This window comes from Hypomesus nipponensis, chromosome 4 (assembly GCF_054491055.1).
Source record: "Hypomesus nipponensis isolate SF chromosome 4, ASM5449105v1, whole genome shotgun sequence".
In the NCBI taxonomy this organism is placed as follows: domain Eukaryota; kingdom Metazoa; phylum Chordata; class Actinopteri; order Osmeriformes; family Osmeridae; genus Hypomesus; species Hypomesus nipponensis.
Genome location: NC_140364.1, coordinates 16,517,073 through 16,537,535, shown reverse-complemented (window position 1 = coordinate 16,537,535; position 20,463 = coordinate 16,517,073). Strand labels below are relative to the sequence as shown.

Genomic DNA, 20,463 nt, shown 5'->3' with positions numbered 1-20,463 from the left:
GTAGAAGTGGACACCAGGCTGCCCCCCCCCCCTCTCATAGTAGAAGTGGACACCAGGCTGCCCCTCCTCTCTCCTCTCATAGTAGAAGTGGACACCAGGCTGCCCCCCCCATCTCATAGTAGAAGTGGACACCAGGCTGCCCCCCCCCACCTCTCATAGTAGAAGTGGACACCAGGCTGCCCCTCCTCTCTCCTCTCATAGTAGAAGTGGACACCAGGCTGCCCCCCCCCCCTCTCATAGTAGAAGTGGACACCAGGCTGCCCCTCCTCTCTCCTCTCATAGTAGAAGTGGACACCAGGCTGCCCCCCCCCCCTCATAGTAGAAGTGGACACCAGGCTGCCCCTCCTCTCTCCTCTCATAGTAGAAGTGGACACCAGGCTGCCCCCCCCCCCACCTCTCATAGTAGAAGTGGACACCAGGCTGCCCCCCCCCCCACCTCTCATAGTAGAAGTGGACACCAGGCTGCCCCCCCCATCTCATAGTAGAAGTGGACACCAGGCTGCCCCCCCCCCTCTCATAGTAGAAGTGGACACCAGGCTGCCCCTCCTCTCTCCTCTCATAGTAGAATTGGACACCAGGCTGCCCCCCCCCCCTCTCATAGTAGAATTGGACCCCAGGCTGCCCCCCCCCCTCTCATAGTAGAAGTGGACACCAGGCTGCCCCTCCTCTCTCCTCTCATAGTAGAAGTGGACACCAGGCTGCCCCCCCCCCTCTCATAGTAGAAGTGGACACCAGGCTGCCCCCCCCCCTCTCATAGTAGAAGCGGACACCAGGCTGCCCCCCCCATCTCATAGTAGAATTGGACACCAGGCTGGGAGCTGAAGGGAGCCACTCCCCCCCCCCCCCCCCCCCCTTTGGTTCAAGGAATGAAACACAACATATTGGTAAATAGTTATGTACTACCTCACATAACAACGCCAATGGTTGTCATAGAAACACAAAACTGTTTAATGAAACCTCCAGAGGCCTCGTTCACGTCTCAACTCGTGGGGTTAGTGATTATCTGCCCTCTAGTGATGAGAAAGGAAACGACTTCACTTTATGTTTCCCGACTCCAAGTAGAACTACACATTGTTCTTGTTTTTCATTTAAATATTGATATAATATATATATGATTATGCGTAAAAATTTAATTATATTTTAGTGTCAATAAATGAATGATGAATAAATGAATCAAGCCCTAATTACGAATACGCAATTTAATGTTTCCTTCTTCCTCACTAGCCCCGTCTTTAGGGCGTCATCCCATGTCTGATTGGATGAATGTTTCAGGAAGAGGAAGTGGTTGCCAGCACAGCAGAGGAGCTGAAACAGAGCTAGTTTGGTAGCTAGCGACACTTTTATAAACACGTTGTATATCTATGGTGGTTCGAACGACTTCTTCAAACGACTAGCCAGGTACCGTCATTTATTACATATTTCAGATGTACTCGCAAAATGGTACAGATATATGTGCAAATGTAGCTGGCAAACCTGAAAGAATGAGGTATTGCTAGCTACAGTACACAGCCAAGTGTTGTTAGCTAAGTTGCTATCACTAGACTAATCTTAACACAAACAAGTTTTAACGGATGAGTTTGTATTTTAAGATGTTCAAGTAGTAGGTTGTAATTTGGTATAGAGGCAATATAAGATGTATAGATATATTACTTTAGTTGTTGCAGCTAATATTCTTGAGAACATTTAATATATATTTACGTCTCTCAAATGTTATCAACAATTTGGCTGGTAGGGATCATTTAACTCTGTATAACTCGAGACAACTATCAACTCGGCAGAAAACCTCCCTCCGTATGCATGCACCTTGTCCATTAGCTAATTGTTTAAAGAGGGACAAGTTATACTTTACTTCTCAGCGCGAAAAATACAAGGCGTTGGTGAGAAATGGTTGAAATGCGTGAGTTTCACGGCGAATGCGTGAGACTTGACAGCCCTGTACAACATACGATAATGGGGTCTGGAACGTTGGAGAGTTTGAACGGTGATAATGCAGCCCGGTACACGAGCTAGCCAGGTAACAAAACAGTAGTCTGTCAGCAAAACTGCTTATGAACCCATGTGCTGTCTCGTTACATTTACATTTATTCAAACGCTTTTATCCAAAGCGACTTCCAAGAGAGAGCTTTACAAAATGCATAGGTCACTGACAATAACAACAAGATAGCCCCAAAAACATTGCGGGTAGCCAAAACATGAAGCACACATTGTGAACAACCAAAACTTGTTAACAGTGGTACACAAAGGTACTAAATTCAGACATCTCTCCCATCTCTCTGTATCACTCCTCCACCGCTTTCTCTTGCTCAACAACTTCATAACCGTCCTTTATCCACCCCTCTCTCTCCCTACCCTCTCTCTCCTTACTCTCTCTCACTGTCCTCTCAAATGTCTTTCTCCCTACTCTCTTGAATCTCTCTCCCCCTCTCCCCTCCACAGCTAGTTAGGCAGATGGAGGTTCCGTCCTACCAGGCCAGACTTCTCTCTGAGCTGGATGAGCAGCGGAGGAGGGACTTCTTCTGCGACTGCAGCATCCTGGTGGAGGGGCGGGTCTTCAAGGCACATCGCAACATCCTGTTTGCCAGCAGCGGCTACTTCCGTGCCTTATTGGTCCACTACCTACAGGTGAGACAGGTTTACACTACCTACAGGTGAGACCGGTTTACACTACCTACAGGTGAGACGGGTTTACATTACCTACAGGTGAGACAAGTCTCCGGTCCAAACTGTCTCTAAATGTGTGATTGTGACCTCTTTGCCTAACCCTCCCTCCCTCAGGACAACGGTCAGGGCCACAGCACGGCCTCTCTGGACATTGTGACGGCAGACGCCTTCTCGTCCATCTTGGACTTCCTGTACTCCGGCCGTCTGGGCCTCAGTAGCTCCAACGTGATCGAGGTGATGTCTGCTGCCAGCTACCTCCAGATGACAGACGTGGTCAGCTTCTGCAAGAGCTACATCCGATCCTCCCTGGAGATCTGCTCCCGCGAGAGGGAGGAGGGGAAGGAGAGGGGCGGGGGAAGCGGGGAGGCTGATAGTGGAACCCCTGCCCTCCCCCCTGCCCCCTCCACACTCCCCCCTTCCCCCCTAGGGCCCATGGCAGCCCCCTCTCTGGGGCCCTGTGGGGGTCCTGTTGTGGTTTCAGATGCGTCCAACTCCATGCGGGCCCCCTCGGCGGCAGCCCCCTCCGCCACTGGCGCTGTCAGGGACTCTGAGAGCGATGGCAGCCCCAGGAGGGAGTGCCTGTCTGTGGGTGGGCAGGGGCCCAGGGACCACTCCCAGCCCTCTTCCTCCTCCTCCACATCCTCGGGGCTGTCGCTGGTGTTGGTACACCCAAAGATAGAATACGATCCGGACGAAGAGCTAACCCTATCCTCCGACGATAAAGACCTGTTCAGCAATGAACCCCCTCATCATGACAGGCTGCTCCCCAGCAGCTCCAACCCCAGTGGTGAGCGCTCCACCCTGGGCTACACTGGCTACCATGCCCTGGGCCGAGATGGAGGAGCCAGTCCCCACAGGGACAGAGGGGAACAAGGCCAGATGCTTGCCCAGGGAATAAGCTTTGGATCTGGGGCAGGCAGAGTGGACGAGGGCCTGGGTCTGGGGCCATCCAGCATGGAGATCCACAGTGACTGGTATGGAGAGGACACAGGTATGTCATTCAGACCGGTTCCTGACCGGCCCTCTTTTCCAGGTGTGTGATGATGTAGCAGCGATGCCTCGGTCTCATCACATTAACAACGTGATTCAGGCAATAGTATTCCATATTGATAGTTAATTATTTGGCCTTAAATCACAGTAGAAGGGCAGCACGATTATGGCCAAAATGATAATCACGATTATTTTGATCAATATTAAGATCACGATTATCACGATTATTTGTTGATTTTAACCTCATCAAATTTGATTGTCACAATGCATTGTACCTGCAGAATGGATGTGAATACAACTCAAAATGTACAATCAATAAAAAACAAACAATCTCCGTCCACACATGTCTTCATATCGTTTTCCAAATGTTTGTGGTCCACACTAACACGGTACATGACAATCGTTGTCATGGTTACGCCACTCCTGCCCCTCCCTCCCGCCACGCTGCTCTGTTTACATACTCATCTGGCAATACTATTTGGTGTTTTAAAATTGTGCCACCAACTAGCTGTTCAGCCAGGTCTCACCCAGAATCGCCGCTCTTTGTTTGGTTTAAACCGTCTCCTCTGCCTTGTCCCCTCATCGTTCAGGCACACCGCATAGGCTACAAAACTCGCCTTCTGCATAGGAGTAACACGTTTCTATTAAGTGATAATACTTGTACCTGAAGTAGGCTACAGTAACTTAATTATATAGATGGAGCAGCATATTTCTTTCACCTTCCATGTTCATCTTGACATTATAGCTATAGAGCGAAAGATACCCCCACTGCCATGGCAACTGAACGTCATCGTATCTGAAAAGCTCCGTGGACCCCGTCCTACTACGCGAACCCGGCGTTTTCAAATGTCTCCGGCTAGGGGAGCGTATTCAAATAGCTCGGTTTTCAGTATCCGAATACACCGTATTAGTGTGGACGGGGCCTCTGTCCTCTGTAACCGTCTACATCTAGAAACTAAGCTGCGTGGTGCAGGGAACATCTCGTGATCAGACATTAGGTGTATTCAACTCTATGCAGCGCCGCAGCCGGCTGCAGCCTACAGATTGGAGAAAGAGTTTATCATCGCCCAATACATAAAATGACAAATTTTCAGACTTTACAGAGCCGTTTATAACTCCTCCCCGACTGCAAGTGGCAACTCTCGCTTGTCGTATCATGCAGCCGCAGCTGATGTCGAATGCACCTATTGGTTTCCGGAGCGCTAGATTGGCTTTGCAAAAAATAACTTTGACACAGAGTTCTAAAACAGAATGACGCATTTTAAATATCGCTCATCACGTGAATTTGATTGTGTGAAGCCGAAATCGTGATTGTGATTAAAATTCGATTTATTGTGCAGCCCTACACAGTAGTCTTATTTTTTTGGATAATCTATATTGTATGCCCTGGTTACCTGTGGTTGCTCTGTCTCCCCCTGTAGGTGACGGAGTGCTGGTGCCAGTGAAGCTCCACCGCTGTCCCTTCTGTCCGTACGCGGCGAAGCAGAAAGGCATCCTGAAGAGACACGTGCGCTGCCACACCGGGGAGAGGCCCTTCCCCTGCCAGCTATGTGGCAAGAGGTTCACCAGGCAGGAGCACCTCCGCAGCCACGCACTCAGTGTAAGCTCCTTTACCTCTGACCCTTCACCCCTGATCCTAACAGTGTTAACACAGTGTGGTGTGTGTTAACACGGTGTGTGTGTGTCAGGTGCATCGCTCCAGCTGGCCTGTGGTGTGTAAGGGCTGCAGGCGCTCCTTCAGTGGGGTCGTGTCCAGCGGCCTGAAGCGCTTTGGCCTGTGTGACAGCTGCACCTGCGTCTCCACCACCCACCAGGACCCCGCCCACCTGGACCAAGCCCACCACACCAGCCAACCAGGAGACGGAGAGCACGGGGACGGGGACACGGATTGGTCGAGTTTCATGGAGGATGTAGAGGAAGTGGAAGTTGGGGCCAATATGGAGGAGAGGCTGGAGGAGAGGAGGGGACTCCACACTGCACAGCTCCCTCTGGGGACAGGCATGATGTAAGAGCCCCCCCTCTCTCTCTTCTCTCTCTCCTCATCACACAGATGGAAAACAGGGTTTTGAACCTGAGGTTCTGCTCCCTCTGTTCTCAGCTGAGTGACAGAAAGGGCTAGCCCTTTTTCAGGGGTGTTCGTCAGGACCAGGGATGTAACCCTACAGGAGGGTATCTCTCCAGGAGCAGGGCTGGAGTGTAACCCTACAGGAGGGTATCTCTCCAGGAGCAGGGCTGGAGTGTAACCCTACAGGAGGGTATCTCTCCAGGAGCAGGGCTGGAGTGCCCTGCTCTAAATGAACATTCATTTTCTCACTCTCAGAACAGACATAGAGACCGCACTGTGAACTTTTAAAAGTATCTCTTTGTTTGAATAATTATACTATATCATTGCCATCTTGGGGTACCAGCCAATCACCTATTTATGCCAATTGCAAGATTATGTAAACCTATTTATTAAGCAGGTGTAGGAAAACATGTAATCTGCAATTAAATATGCCACTGTATGTATTGTATTGAATGAATATAAAATGCATAAGGAAATCATGTCTTATTACTTGTTAAGCCTTGTTTTGAGTATGTGAGTAATTTCATTCTATCCTTTTTCTATTGTGATACATTAAACATTATTTCAGTAACCCTGTTGAAGATAAATACATCAGTCATTTTAAATATCGTGCAACAAACTTTGTACAACTTGTTGTGTACTTCCCCGCCGCAATATGTGGTAAGGAACCAGGTGACCAGGCCGGGATTTCCAGTTCAGCTCGTTCTGCTGCATTGTGTAACCCTTGTCAGATGATACCTCTGTGTGAGTGTAGGGTGTTTTTCTCACTCCGACGGAAAGTGTTCCACTGTAGGTTATAAACCTTCCAAAACTCCTGAAGGGTTACAAAATGTTGCTGACCAGTTTCGTTCTGCCGACTGTGGTGCTCGCGGTGTTAACAGGGCAACATGCAGAGGCCGTGATCTACACCGCGGACTGGGCGAGTCTTGATGCGAGGCCGCTGCCAAAATGGTATGACGAAGCCAAAATCGGGATTTTCATTCACTGGGGTGTATTCTCAGTACCTGGATTTGGCCAATACAGCGAGTGGTTCTGGAGCAATTGGCAATCAGCGAAACGGGCCGCAGAAATCGAGTTTATGAAAACAAATTATCCTCCTGGTTTCACTTACGAGGATTTTGCCCCCGACTTTCACGGTAAATTTTTCGACCCTGATTCTTGGACTGAAATTATTCAAGCTTCAGGTGCAAAGTAAGTTCAAAGTATCCTAACAATATTTAACAATCTTACATTTAAAGTATTTTATTAACTTATAGTCACATTTTACGATCTGGGGCTATCTTGTTGTTATTATCAGTGACCTATGCTCTTTGTAAAGCTCTCTCTTGGAAGTCGCTTTGGATAAAAGCGTCTGCTAAACGAATAAATGTAAATCTTCACATGTATTTCGGTTGCCATCCACCAGGTACGTGGTGTTTACAACCAAGCATCACGAGGGCTTCACCAACTGGGGCTCTGAGTACTCGTGGAACTGGAACTCCGTGGACACCGGGCCCCACCGGGATGTGGTGGCGGAGCTGGCGGCAGCCATCAAGAAGACGTGAGTCTTCTGAATGCAGCTAGATATATATCCCTCCCCCACCAGCAGGTTAGAAGGACATAGCTCAGAAAACTAAAGATTCAAATCTCACCTGCAGTTGCTTTGGATAAAGACGTCTGCTAAACGAATAAAGCATTTTTACATTATATTGAGGGTATGCATAATATTATACCAACTTCTATTTTAATGGAATGCATGAGCAGCTGGTGTGGACCGATCAGATTGGTGATGTCTCTATTCAGGGAGGAAGGTTGCTTTTATTTTTAAACTTGCAGTACATACACACAGAGAAATAACATCTTTGTAAACTGAACATATCCCTAATATTTCAAATATTTAAAGAGACCAGAAACTTCTCAGATGCACCTTCATATACCAAACATGAAATGAAGGTTATGTGCTTATTCGAAGCCTCATAACACATAAAACAGCATTGTTGTCACATAGAATGTTACCCAGTAAACATGTGTTCCTACCATATTCTGATAGGTCAGTGCACCTAGGACTGTACCATTCCCTCTTTGAATGGTTCCACCCACTCTATCTAGCTGACAAGGCCTCTGGGTTCAAGAGCCAGAACTTTGTGTTCGGAAAAGTTCTTCCTGAACTTGTGCACCTGGTAAAGACGTACCAGCCAGAGCTGATCTGGTCTGATGGGGACTGGGAGGCCCCTGATTCCTACTGGAACTCCACACAGTTCCTGGCCTGGCTCTACAACGACAGCCCTGTAAAGGTGTAGGATACTACACTCACACCTGCTACCCACACACCTGCTACACACACACCTGCTACACACATACCTGCTATATACACACCTGCTATATACACACCTGCTACATACACACCTGCTACACACACACCTGTTACACACACACCTGCTACACACACACCTGCTATATACACACCTGCTACATACACACCTGCTACCCACACACCTGCTACACACACACCTGCTACACACACACCTGCTATATACACACCTGCTACACACACACACCTGCTATATAAACACCTGCTACACACACACCTGCTATATACACACCTGCTATATACACACCTGCTACATACACACCTGCTACACACACACCTGCTACAAACACACCTGCTACAAACACCTGCTTTTATAAACCCCTACTACACACACGCCTAAGCAGAAGACTACACTTTGGAGGTCAATCAATGAATTTGATTGTTATTATTTCCTATGGTAAACATCATGTTATAGAACCATGGTGTTACCATGGTGTTCATGTGGCTTGCTGTTGTCCTTGATGTCCTTCCTCAGGATGTGGTGGTGACCAATGACAGGTGGGGGAAGGGCTGCTCCTGTAAACATGGAGGGTACTTCAACTGTGCTGATAGGTACAGCCCAGGACAGCTGCCCAATCACAAGTGGGAAAAATGTCAGTCAATTGACCTTCATTCTTGGGGTTACCGTAGAAACATGAGGCTGGATGAGCTGATGGACCTGCCTACCATCATAAAGGTGAGAGGTCACACAGGAAGTGACTTGTAGATGGTGTTGAGGTCAAAGTTTGTCTAATTTCAGAGCTCTAGTGTCTTACGTGCCTAAAATTCTGCAAGAAGATGATCAAGATAGATCCCTAACCCTCTCTCCATGTTTTCCTGTCTGCTTTGTTTACTCTTTTTCTCTCTCTCTCCCTCTCTCTCCCCTCCCCTCTCTCTCTCCCCACCCTCTCCCCTCTCTCTCTCCCCTCCCCTCTCTCTCTCCCTCTCTCTCCCCACCCTCTCCCCTCCCCTCCTCCTCCACCTCTGGCAGGACCTGGTGACCACGGTTGCCATGGGAGGTAACTACCTGCTGAACGTGGGCCCCACCCCAGACGGGATGCTGCCCCCCCTGTTTGAGGAGAGGCTGAGGGGCATGGGGGCCTGGCTGGGGGTCAACGGGGACGCCATCTATGGCTCCCAACCCTGGAGGGTGCAGATGGAGAACACCTCCCTGCCAATTTGGTGAGGGGGAGGAGGGAAGAGGCGTAGTAAGGAGGGGTGGCGTTGGAGGGATATGAAGGGGAGGAGGAGGGGCAGAAAGGGGAGGAAGGGGGAGTTGGGGCGTATTTCAGAGGACATATAAATACATGTGTTGGTAGACTTGGTAACATGTTGTGTTGATTGAGGGTCAGTCATGGGTGTGGTTCTTTATAGGTACACTGCCAAGAACACAACTGTGTATGCAATACTACTGGCCCGGCCATCTGAGTACCTCCTAACTCTCCACACCCCCATTACCACACCTGCTACCCAGGTAAGGATTAGCCTCAGGAGTATGTAAGGATTCAAACCTTGATCATTGAAATGCAGTCATGATAATGAAGGCTGATGTATTATCTTGCCAGGTGGGAAGGGTCTGGGTCATTAGAAGAATTATTAGGACACAGTGAAACTGAAAACGGACAATAGACTCGTATTATAAAACCAATTACACACAAACTGTGTATATGTGTGTACATGTGTGTGTGTGTGTGTGTGTGTGTGAATGTGTGCATGCATGTGTGTGTTCAAGGTGTTCCTGCTGGGTAAGTTCCCGTTACTTCTCAAGTGGGCCCCATTGACTCCAACAGCAGGGATGATCCTTCTGCTGCCTGACCTTTCAGCGAGCCCTGGGCAGGCCTGGACCCTCAAGCTGCTGGGGGTTGTGTGAGCCCTGGGCAGGGCTGAAGCTGCTCTTGCAACTCAAAGAGACAGACTTTATGTGTAGCCATAAGTGCTGCAGTATTGGTGAACCCTCCTGTTCCTTCAGATGTGAGTCAGGTTAACCCTTCACCCTGCTTGCTTCAGGGGAATGTCCCTGTACTTACTGTCCCTGTATTTACTGAATGTAAAATGTGTCTGGATCGATTTTAATAAGATTAAGTTAAAACAACTTTCTCAAGCAAGTAAAATGTAATTTAACGCCTTTAAATGCTTAGTTTCTGACAGTTTTTCCTTGTCTTCCTTGAGGGTTTAGGTTGGTTGAGGGGCAGTTCTGTGGGCGTATATGAAGCCCTCTGTGACATGCTTGCGTGTAAAAAGGGCTATACAAATAAACTTTTATTTGATTTTTGATTTAAATACTTATTTTTGATTAATTATATTTATTAAAAAATGACATTTCTTACATGAGATGTATTTAGCTAACTAGTATGCAGTACTAGTTCTTTTGAAAACATTTAAATGCCACAAAACTTGACCATGGGGGTATTCCAAGTAGCGGGTTTAGTGAAAACTTTGAGTTGTTAAACCCTGAAAAGAGGCATACTCCGAGTTCCGCGTTCCAGAAAGAGAGGTAACAAAACCTTTTGGTAAGTTTCCATGGTAACTTACCCCTTGAAACTATGCCTAACCCTGGTTTCTACCGATCCCCTCCCACTTTATGATCCTGATAGCGTTGGCAGACACGGCATATCATTTCCTGGTTCAGCCGAGCGATCTCGAACAAAATTTAATTTGCTTAGTTATACGCCGGGAGACGATTTTAAGACTGCGGTTTGATGTAGGCCTACTTTAATTCCCTGATGAATACTTAAGTTAACGTTAGGCTACCGTTTCACACAATCTGTAATTTATTTGAGCAACATTCTGAGCCCTTGGGTCTTCATCGATAGTGTTACTCGCCGAGGACTTGAACTCAGAATTGGCCAAATGCCTTTTCGCACTGAAATAAAGACAAATAATTGAAATTGTATTTGGTCTTCTTTATTGCCTACAATTAGAAATCTAACAATGAGTAGCATATTTCTATCTGCTATTGTTCCTACAATTTACATGATTCATATGATTCCTACAATTTACATGATGTAGGCTACAGTCCTGTAACTGTTGTTTCAGCAAATCTATTTCAACATTGTTGGGGGTCAATATATTGGCCAAACAACCGAAACTAATTCCCCTATGGTTTGAAGGAAGATGGGAAACTGAACAGTGTATTAACATTAACTAAATAATGCCAATACCACTGGAATTACAGTTATTTGACTCTTTGGGTTACATCAGAGCAAGAATGGTCAAATTAACATAATAACATAATCATTTTATCATATTGCAAATGAATGCAATCAATGAAGTTAACTCTTATGCCTACTCTACCATGATTATTGTAAACCAGAGATAGAAAGCATGAGGTGAGGAAGAAGGAGTAGGACTAGGACAAGCCAGAGCTGAGGAGGTCTCAGGAGATCAAGAATCCACAGAACAATGCTTCACAATTCCGTCTATACCCAAGAACAACTACAATCACACCAGAATCTTGACCCTTGCTTATCAACATGTCTAGCAATGCTACAGTAAGTTACAAAGATGTGAGAGACATCAAGTTGAGACTCCATCCAGTAACTCCATATTTTACCTTAAGAAAGGTGGGGGCAGGTGGATAGCCTTACAAGATCAGCCTTTATTCTTCTGCCCTATGTATGAGATCTCTTGGTCAAAATGGAAATCCAGAAAATTCAACTATTAATATTCATATAGGTTATTGTTCCTACAATTAACATCACCTGTGACCATGCATCCTCTCGTAACTGGTGTTCCAGTCAATCTTTTTCGAGATTAGCCTTTATTTTTCTACCCTAAGTGGGCCTACACCATCTCTTGGTCAGTTTTTTTTAACTTTCTTCACGAGGTGCAGTTTGTACAACTAATTTACTTGTAACTGGGTATACATGAGATTACATTAGCTACATTTCGCTGTTCCACATGCAAAATTCACCTGCTATTAAATGAACATCTCACTGTATACAGCATGCCCTGTTGTCAGAATGTGCAAATCGTTTTTATATTCAGTATTCTCATAATGTCAGTGTAACTGACAATTACAAAAAAAGCCTGTAAATGCAAGTAGCCTATATGGAGAGAGAACTGCAGTGGCTACCATACATTATTCTCTGCATCCATTTCTGCGGCAGCTGTCATTAATGTCTCTTCGTCATCTTAATCTTCTTCTTCATCCTTTGATAAAAAGCATTATGTTGAGGGAAACTGCTAACAAGTTGAAATAGGCACCAATTGATATTTAAACGTTGTATCATGTCTAATATGATTAAAACCATGGTTGTTCGTAGTATGTTTTTATATGTAATATAACATTGAACATGCTCTTTTATTAGGTCCAACACTTTTTTCCTGTAATGATACAGTAACGGACAGTGGGGTTAAATGTTCAATGTATGAACTGGCCATTCAAATAGTAAATGCATTGACTCGGCAGCAATTGCCCATGCCAATTGTAGCTATAGGCTACGCAGCTACAGCCGTGTTGCTCTTTTACGGAATATGTCCTCAGATTGACCATGAACACAAAATAAAATGTAAAGTGTGGTGAAGTATGACAACGTTTTTTGTCGTCGTTGCCATGGTGAATCCGAGTATCGGAACTCCATAGATGTTGGCTTTTGGTAGTAGGCTATTCATGCACGCGCTAAACTCAGAGTTGCCGAACTCCGAGTTGAGTTAACAAATTCATATCAGCTTTTTTGGAACCGAATTTTCGGAGTTTCCCATGTTAGAGTAACTCAATTCAGAGTTCAGGGTTAATCTCAGAGTTTGTTAAACCCGCTACCTGGAATACCCCCCATATCTACATTTGTGCAACAACAAAAAACACCAAACTCGTTGTTCTTCCTTCCTTCTCCTATTTGATTGGTTAGACAGTCATATGACCAGAGTCGCGTGGTGGACTACGATAACATCATGTGCATCCCGGAACCATAGGAGCAGCCCACATATTCGTTATTGTTAAAAAACAATTGTATTTCTCTGGAGCTGTGGGGCGGTAGGTTGGACATAGGCGTTAGACCAGAGGACATCGTGCACCAACGACAAGCCGGACAGTAGCCTACTTGACCATGTTTGCTCAGGTAGCTTTTGTATGGCTGTGCGTCTCTCTCCTGTTGTCAAAAACCGCCGCCCGGTATGAAGCGAACTGGGCCAGTTTGGATGCTAGGCCGTTACCGTCGTGGTACGACGAAGCAAAATTTGGGATCTTTGTACACTGGGGAGTGTTCTCGGTACCAGGGTTCGGCAGCGAGTGGTTCTGGTGGCACTGGGAAGGACAACCAACGGACCCGAAGTATGTTGACTACATGAAACAAAACTATCCTCCAGAGTTCACCTATGCCGAGTTTGCGCCCCAGTTCCAAGCCCAGTTTTTTGACCCGGAGGAATGGGCCGATATATTTCAATCTTCCGGTGCCAAGTGAGTCAATTATTTTCGTGATTATATTCTTGCTTCCAAATTACAAATTAAACAGAAAGACTTTGTCAGATCCCGCAAGTTATACGAAATGTATCTGTGATTTCAGGTACGTGGTTCTAACCGCCAAACATCACGAGGGCTTCACTAACTGGCAGTCTCCATACTCGTGGAATTGGAATTCCGTTGACACCGGGCCACACCGAGACCTCGTCGGTGACTTGGGAGAGGCAGTACGCAACAGGTATAAACAAACTTCTTTCTCTCATATATTTGGGATTTTATCGATGTTTTAAGTAGGCCCAAGTGTCAGTCACAACACAACCACATAAATAATGATAACTTTTATTTTACGGATTTGTGTTACTTTTCCGTCACACCCAGGTCGTTGCACTACGGACTCTACAATTCACTGTTTGAATGGTTTAATCCCCTATACCTGGCAGACAAAGCGAACGGCTTCAAAACTCAAGACTTTGTCTTCCATAAGCTGCTGCCAGAGCTTTACAACATGGTTGTAAGGTAAAGGACACCCTAAAATTACGTTACACTAGTGCACAGTGCCCGTGATAAAGTTGGTGGCACACACACACAGATAAGTGTGGTACTCCCTAACTTGCATCACATCAAACCCAGGATGAGCATGCATTGACAGGGCAGCTGTGGTGGCAGATACGGATTGGTTCTGGTGGGCCGGTCTGGGTCAAAGTCCAGGGCCTATTTTTACTCCCAGTCCGTCCCTGCCTCCACATCATCTATTCTAGTCACTTGTGAACATAATAAAATCAATTTCTCATTATTTGAAACAAACTATTTTTTTGTTAATGTCTTATGCCTGTTTTCGGCTCGCAACATCCATTTGGAGTTTAGCTTGGTGCTGCTGAGTCCAAAGAGAAAGAGCAAGCCAAACTGGCGGCAAATTATTTTTAGAAAATATCTAAATGGTTATTCAAACATCGTCAATCGCAGCACTGCACTCTGTTGGATTATAAAGAGAACACCTGCAAAATATGAACTTTGCAGACTGCCCAGTTGTCAAGATAATCGATGGAAACTCACTGCCCTAAAAACCCATTCTAATATGCGGTCTAATACAAACACACAGATTATGGCATTATTAAAGAGATAATTATAGGTTACAAATATATGGATCGTTTACTTGCACTGAATTTGAGTTCTCCTTATGGCTTGTGTAAAATGGGTCTTGTAGTAGATTATTACTTCATGTAAAAAGCACTGTTACTTTTTATTGCACACACAGTCCCCCTCCCCCAACACACACACGTTTCATGCTTATTGTTGTGCAGGTACCAGCCAGAGCTGATCTGGTCTGATGGGGACTGGGAGGCCCCTGATTCCTACTGGAACTCCACACAGTTCCTGGCCTGGCTCTACAACGACAGCCCTGTAAAGGTGCAGGATACTGCACTCACACCTGCTACACACACACCTGCTACACACACACCTGCTACACACACACCTGCTATACACACACACCTGCTACACACACACCTGCTATATACACACCTGCTATACACACACCTTTGCTAGATACACACCTGCTATACACACACCTGCTAAACGCTAAGTTTGCTAGTTATTTTGGCACCCAGATAAAAGTCCTGGGTCTAACCTGGTCACCCCAGCAGAAAGGTTGTGGATCTGCCCCTGATACCTACCACACAGAGATACAGCAACACGTTGTGGATCTGCCCCTGATACCTACCACACAGAGATACAGCAACACGTTGTGGATCTGCCCCTGATACCTACCACACAGAGATACAGCAACACGTTGTGGATCACATCAATGTAATTTACTGTGTTTGTGGTCATGGTAAAAGGTAATCATTGCGTTTATTTCTTCAGCATGATTGGTGATTGTATTGTATTTGTGTCCATCATCCTCCAGGACACCATTGTGACTAATGACAGGTGGGGGGCGGGCTGCTCCTGCAAACATGGCGGCTACTATAATTGTGCAGACAAGTACACGCCAGGAGTCCTGCCCAATCACAAGTGGGAGAAGTGCACGTCTGTGGACACCGCCTCCTGGGGTTACCGTAGAAACATGAAGATGTTTGAGCTGATGGACCTGCCTAGTATTATACAGGTGTGGGCTCTCTTTCCCCCATTGGTTCTTGCCTTGTCAACCATCATTCTTTTTCCACAGGGCCTGCAGGGCAGCTCATGCTCACACATCCAGGAGTTTTCCTGGCAAAAAAATAGGCTTAACTAGGTTGGTCATCGTCTTCTACGGATACTGCATTATAAACTCACTAGCGGTGCAGGCTTGTGGGATGGCCGAATCACAGCAATATGGGGACAATATGGCGGAGTGAGAAAAGCCTTAGGCGGGCCGCCTTAGCTTTTTCAACGCAGGAAAAACCCTGACATCCCTTCTTCCTGTTTGTTCATTGCTGTTGATTTTTAAACAGGACCTGGTGACCACGGTTGCCATGGGAGGTAACTACCTGCTGAACGTGGGCCCCACCCCAGACGGGATGCTGCCCCCCCTGTTTGAGGAGAGGCTGAGGGGCATGGGGGCCTGGCTGGGGGTCAACGGGGAAGCCATCTATGGCTCCCAACCCTGGAGGGTGCAGATGGAGAACACCTCCCTGCCGATCTGGTGAGGGGGAGGAGGGAGGAGGGAGGAGGGATTAGGGACTCACTGTGGGAGGGACCCTCTGATGCCTATTGTTTGTGTCTCTGTCTCTCTCTCCCCTCCCTCTCCTCTCAGGTATACTTCTAAAGGGACCAGTGTGTATGCCTTTCTTCTCACCAAGCCTCCGACAGCGACCCTCAAGCTGTCTGCACCCCTGACAAGCGAGACCACCACAGTAAGGGCATCACTAGCTTGTTCATCGTTATTGTGCAGTGCACAACATCTGTATGCTACAGTGTTGACCTTTAACCCTGTACCAGGTGACCCTGCTGGGCCAGGGCCTGAGCTGGGCTCCCCTGCTCCCCTCGGGCCTCATCGTGTTGCTGCCTGAGCTCCCTTTCACCCCCGGCCAGGCCTGGACGCTGCGGCTGGAAAGTGTGCAGTAGATCCACCTGGAGCCTTGTAGCACCAGCATCTGGTACTGCTGCCTCAGTCATACTGACCTGATGATGGGGTACCAGCAACTAGGACAACAGGCTGGGGGCTGTGCAGGTGTGAGAGTCCTCACATGCTCACAGGGATCAATCAAGGATCACATTTGTCAGTAGTTTAATTGTACTACGATGCTCTGAATGAGTCAGATTCATATTTTGATCACTTTGTCACTCTCTGTAGTCCTTTTTTGAAAAGCCTTTGATTGTTAATTGCGATGTTTTAATCAGCAGATAGTGGTTTTAATCAGAAGATGGTGGTTTTAATCAGAAGATGGTTGTTTTAATCAGAAGATGGTTGTTTTAATCAGAAGATGGTTGTTTTAATCAGAAGATCGTTGTTTTAATCAGAGGATGGTTGTGAATGAAGGTTTTAGGGTTAGTGGTGGTCTCACATAGCCTGACGTTGTCATACTCATAATATTCTTGTCAGAATATGAGTCTTAGAAACCTCAGTTGGGCTGTGAGTATTGGGAATGTTTCAACCGAACTCGTAAAACAAATGCCTCTTTGCTCAATTGGATAGACCTACAACCAATCAGAGCAACGTAATATGTTAACTTTTACCGAATCCCATAGGAAGGACGGCAAAAACATATTTTCGATCGACAAATGCCTTCATCGTGTTCCTCTGTTCTTCTTTCAAAATTGATGCGGTGTCGATGTCTTCTAAAACAAACTCGATGGCAGAATCATAACATCTCAGCTCTCCAGCGGTAGCCATGTTTGTTGAAAACGAATTCAACTCAAGCGCTCTTGTGACGTGGTTGATTACGCTACTGTTGATCATCTGTCCATCATCGTATAAAGCCCGCACTGACAATTTGATTGGTCCGAACAGCTCCTGTTCGGATGTCGTTTTTCCCCAACCGGGGTTCTACAGACCCAACTTCCTGACCAATTTTTTTGTTTTGTGGGCGGGGCTAAGTCTCACAGGCTTCACTTTATCTTTCACTTCTCTGTGGGCAAAACTTGATTTTAAAATGTTTTTGCATTAAGAAGTTAGATATTTTATTTTACAATTTTGTAAAATATTTACAATAAAAAAACATTTTTAATTAATGGGCGGGTGGTTTCTTATTTAGCAGGAGAGGTGCGGGGTCATACTGATGTAGGGTCATACTGATGTAGGGTCATACTGATGTAGGAGTCAGGTCATACTGATGTAGGGTCATACTGATGTAGGGTCATACTGATGTAGGGTCATACTGATGTAGGGGTCATACTGATGTAGGGTCATACTGATTTAGGGTCCTACTGATGTAGGGGTCATACTGATGTAGGAGTCAGGTCATACTGATGTAGGGTCATACTGATGTAGGGTCATACTGATGTAGGGTCATACTGATGTAGGAGTCAGGTCATACTGATGTAGGGTCATACTGATGTAGGGGTCATACTGATGTAGGGTCATACTTATGTAGGAGTCAGGTCATACTGATGTAGGGTCATACTGATGTAGGGGTCATACTGATGTAGGAGTCAGGTCATACTGATGTTGGAGTCAGGTCATACTGATGTAGGAGTCAGGTCATACTGATGTAGGGTCATACTGATGTAGGAGTCAGGTCATACTGATGTAGGGTCATACTGATGTTGGAGTCAGGTCATACTGGATTCAGGGATTTAACTTGAAAGAAAGACAAAGACAAACAAGTATCCTTTTTCATTTCAATCGCTAAAAATAGCTTTATAATAATCATATTAATAGTAATAATAGAAGCCATTAGAAAATGTTGGACAACGGTTGCCAGGGATACATTCTGTGTTGGGTAAACCACATCACAGTGTGCCATTTCTCTGGTTTCAGCTAGCAGTGTTTTCTACATATCTATCTCAGTAAACATTGATCAATAAATTAATATCTTTATATATGCACAAAAGAAAGCGATATACACAAGACACCAAACATAATTATGATTAATACTTTAACTGTGCTACACTCTCTCTCATTGGTTGGCACATCTTCAGGCCACCCCCTGTGGAGCATTCTAGACCAACCAGGATGGTTTTTTCATGCATCTGTGCATCCATTGGTGGCTTAAACAGGTTCTTCACTATGGCATCACTATTGCTATATCCTCCTGTCACTCCACTTTACAAAACAAAAGTAAAAGTCAGGTGATCAATTTTCAGACTGACATAAAAGACACAGATACTGTTTGGTGAGCACATCTCCTAGCTTGACACAGAGTCAAACTCGTATAAAAAAATGAACATGAAACGGACATATTTTGAATCCAAAGAACAGTCTCTCTGTGTGAAACCTGCAGGTGGCCTGGGGATGACAGGAGACACCAAGAGAGAGAAAGGTAAAGTGGAAATAGAAGAGGAGTTTGTTTTTGCTACATTATATAAATACTACTGAGAATCTGGGAGGAGACTGGTTTTACTTCCTCCAAGACCAGAAGTGACGGAGTCACTAAAACGGCATACCGTGGACAGCTAAGCGTTCTGTCTGTCAGCCTGTCTGTCTGTCTCCTCTGACGCCATACATGGTCACCATTTCTACCTCCCTCTACAGTTGCAGCCAAAAAGTGATCTCCCTAGAAAAGGCTACTTTGACTGGACACAAAACACGCCCTTGATTACATATCATTTAAATTACAATACTATTCAGAATAATGACAGCCATGGCAATAATAAGTAGTAGGACTAATAATTATATTAATAATACTAAAAATTGTTCTATGTCATATTGGTAAGATTAACGTCCATTGGCAACATAATATTTACATGTAGTTAAACATAAGGGTGATTAGTATATATGTAATTACACAGTAATTACTCTGTTGTTGTCTACAAGCCCACACGGGTCCATGTGAGCCAAGGTTACTGTGTGGACGGTCCATGCTACATCACACACACGCTACCACTGAACACTTCCACCTGTGACTACAGCCTTGTCACGACAAGTCTAGGAGATACTGGCGATATACTGGTTTTGGGCTCAGTGTGACTATAGGCCTCTCCAGGATGCAAGGTTAGGACAGGCTACTCTGAGACTGTGCCCCTCATTTCTAGAATGCTTTACCAAGGCTCCATGCTTGTGTTGTAGAATCTGGGCTAGAGGTTGAGGTACTACGGCGGGTTTGGGATTGTCCTTCTATTCCAGAATGTTAGGATTGTCATTCTGTTCCAGAACGTTGGGATTGTCCTTCTATTCCAGATTGTTAGGATTGTCCTTCTGTTCCAGAACGTTGGGATTGTCCTTCTGTTCCAGAACGTTGGGATTGTCCTTCTGTTCCAAAATGTCTGTTGAGTGTTTGTGAGTGCTGGGGTGACCCCAAGGAAAGAGAACCAGCCCTACTGTCAACAATGTTCATCAACTTTGTAGAACAACGTTTGTATGGCAACCACAATCGCCCATGGAAAGAAAAACGTGTTTCCTTCGTAAAAGGCAAGATGGCCACTAACAAACTACATTGCTAACAACACCACAACTCACTTGGGTTTAGCCATCTCCCATTATTAAATAGTTTGAAATAATAAAAAGAGAGATCAAGGAGAAAGAAAACAGTCAGTGGATGGATACCAAACTGAGGCCTGTTTACCTCTCCTAGTATCCCTCCACGGCAGTCCTGTCAGAGGGACTAAAGTTGTTCACAGTGACTCAGCTGTTTGTGCTTGATTCAAGAGGGTTGTCTCACACAACTCTGAAAAAGCTTTTCGACACGGGATCTCAAGGTGGCATTTTAAGTTCAGATGCAATGTTCACATAAATATGTGTTTGCATGTATGTGCATGTGTGAACGTGTGTGTGTTCATGTGTGAACGTGTTTGTGTGTTCAATAGAAGCTAGAACAGATCTAGGTAGCACTAGAAAAGATCAGTCTGTAGGCTAAAGGAGGCTATCCACCAGATAAACCCCGAGCATCCCTGTTCTGGAGATACTTCATTAAACAGTTTTTCAAGTAAAGAGAATGT

General features: G+C 45.7%; 3 protein-coding genes across 5 annotated transcripts; all 3 read left to right on the top strand.

Annotated features, from left to right (window-relative positions):
- The first annotated feature begins 1,245 nt into the window (after positions 1 to 1,245).
- Positions 1,246 to 6,195, top strand: zbtb8b (zinc finger and BTB domain containing 8B). Of its 2 annotated transcripts, none has more exons than XM_084697131.1 (5): positions 1,246 to 1,398; positions 2,437 to 2,622; positions 2,776 to 3,652; positions 5,073 to 5,251; positions 5,340 to 6,195. In XM_084697131.1, the coding sequence occupies exons 2-5, from the start codon at positions 2,449 to 2,451 to the stop codon at positions 5,658 to 5,660; spliced, it is 1,551 nt and encodes a 516-aa protein (XP_084553257.1). In that variant the 5' UTR covers positions 1,246 to 1,398; positions 2,437 to 2,448; the 3' UTR covers positions 5,661 to 6,195. The 2 variants fall into 2 exon arrangements, with proteins under 2 accessions (XP_084553257.1, XP_084553256.1); XM_084697130.1 differs by lacking the exon at positions 1,246 to 1,398 and adding an exon at positions 1,747 to 2,014.
- Positions 6,196 to 6,413: 218 nt separating this feature from the next.
- On the top strand, positions 6,414 to 10,325 carry LOC146295906 (tissue alpha-L-fucosidase-like). 2 transcript variants are annotated; one of them, XM_084697132.1, is made up of 7 exons: positions 6,414 to 6,907; positions 7,122 to 7,256; positions 7,746 to 7,989; positions 8,542 to 8,742; positions 9,037 to 9,227; positions 9,420 to 9,519; positions 9,778 to 10,325. In XM_084697132.1, exons 1-7 carry the CDS (start codon positions 6,546 to 6,548, stop codon positions 9,913 to 9,915), a joined length of 1,371 nt encoding a protein of 456 aa, XP_084553258.1. In that variant the 5' UTR covers positions 6,414 to 6,545; the 3' UTR covers positions 9,916 to 10,325. The 2 variants fall into 2 exon arrangements, with proteins under 2 accessions (XP_084553258.1, XP_084553259.1); XM_084697133.1 differs by having other exon boundaries at positions 6,774 to 6,907; positions 7,805 to 7,989.
- Positions 10,326 to 12,916: 2,591 nt separating this feature from the next.
- On the top strand, positions 12,917 to 17,598 carry LOC146295905 (tissue alpha-L-fucosidase-like). Its single transcript, XM_084697129.1, has 8 exons — positions 12,917 to 13,443; positions 13,550 to 13,684; positions 13,825 to 13,962; positions 14,748 to 14,853; positions 15,353 to 15,553; positions 15,879 to 16,069; positions 16,181 to 16,280; positions 16,366 to 17,598. Exons 1-8 carry the CDS (start codon positions 13,094 to 13,096, stop codon positions 16,489 to 16,491), a joined length of 1,347 nt encoding a protein of 448 aa, XP_084553255.1. The 5' UTR covers positions 12,917 to 13,093; the 3' UTR covers positions 16,492 to 17,598.
- Positions 17,599 to 20,463: the final 2,865 nt, after the last annotated feature.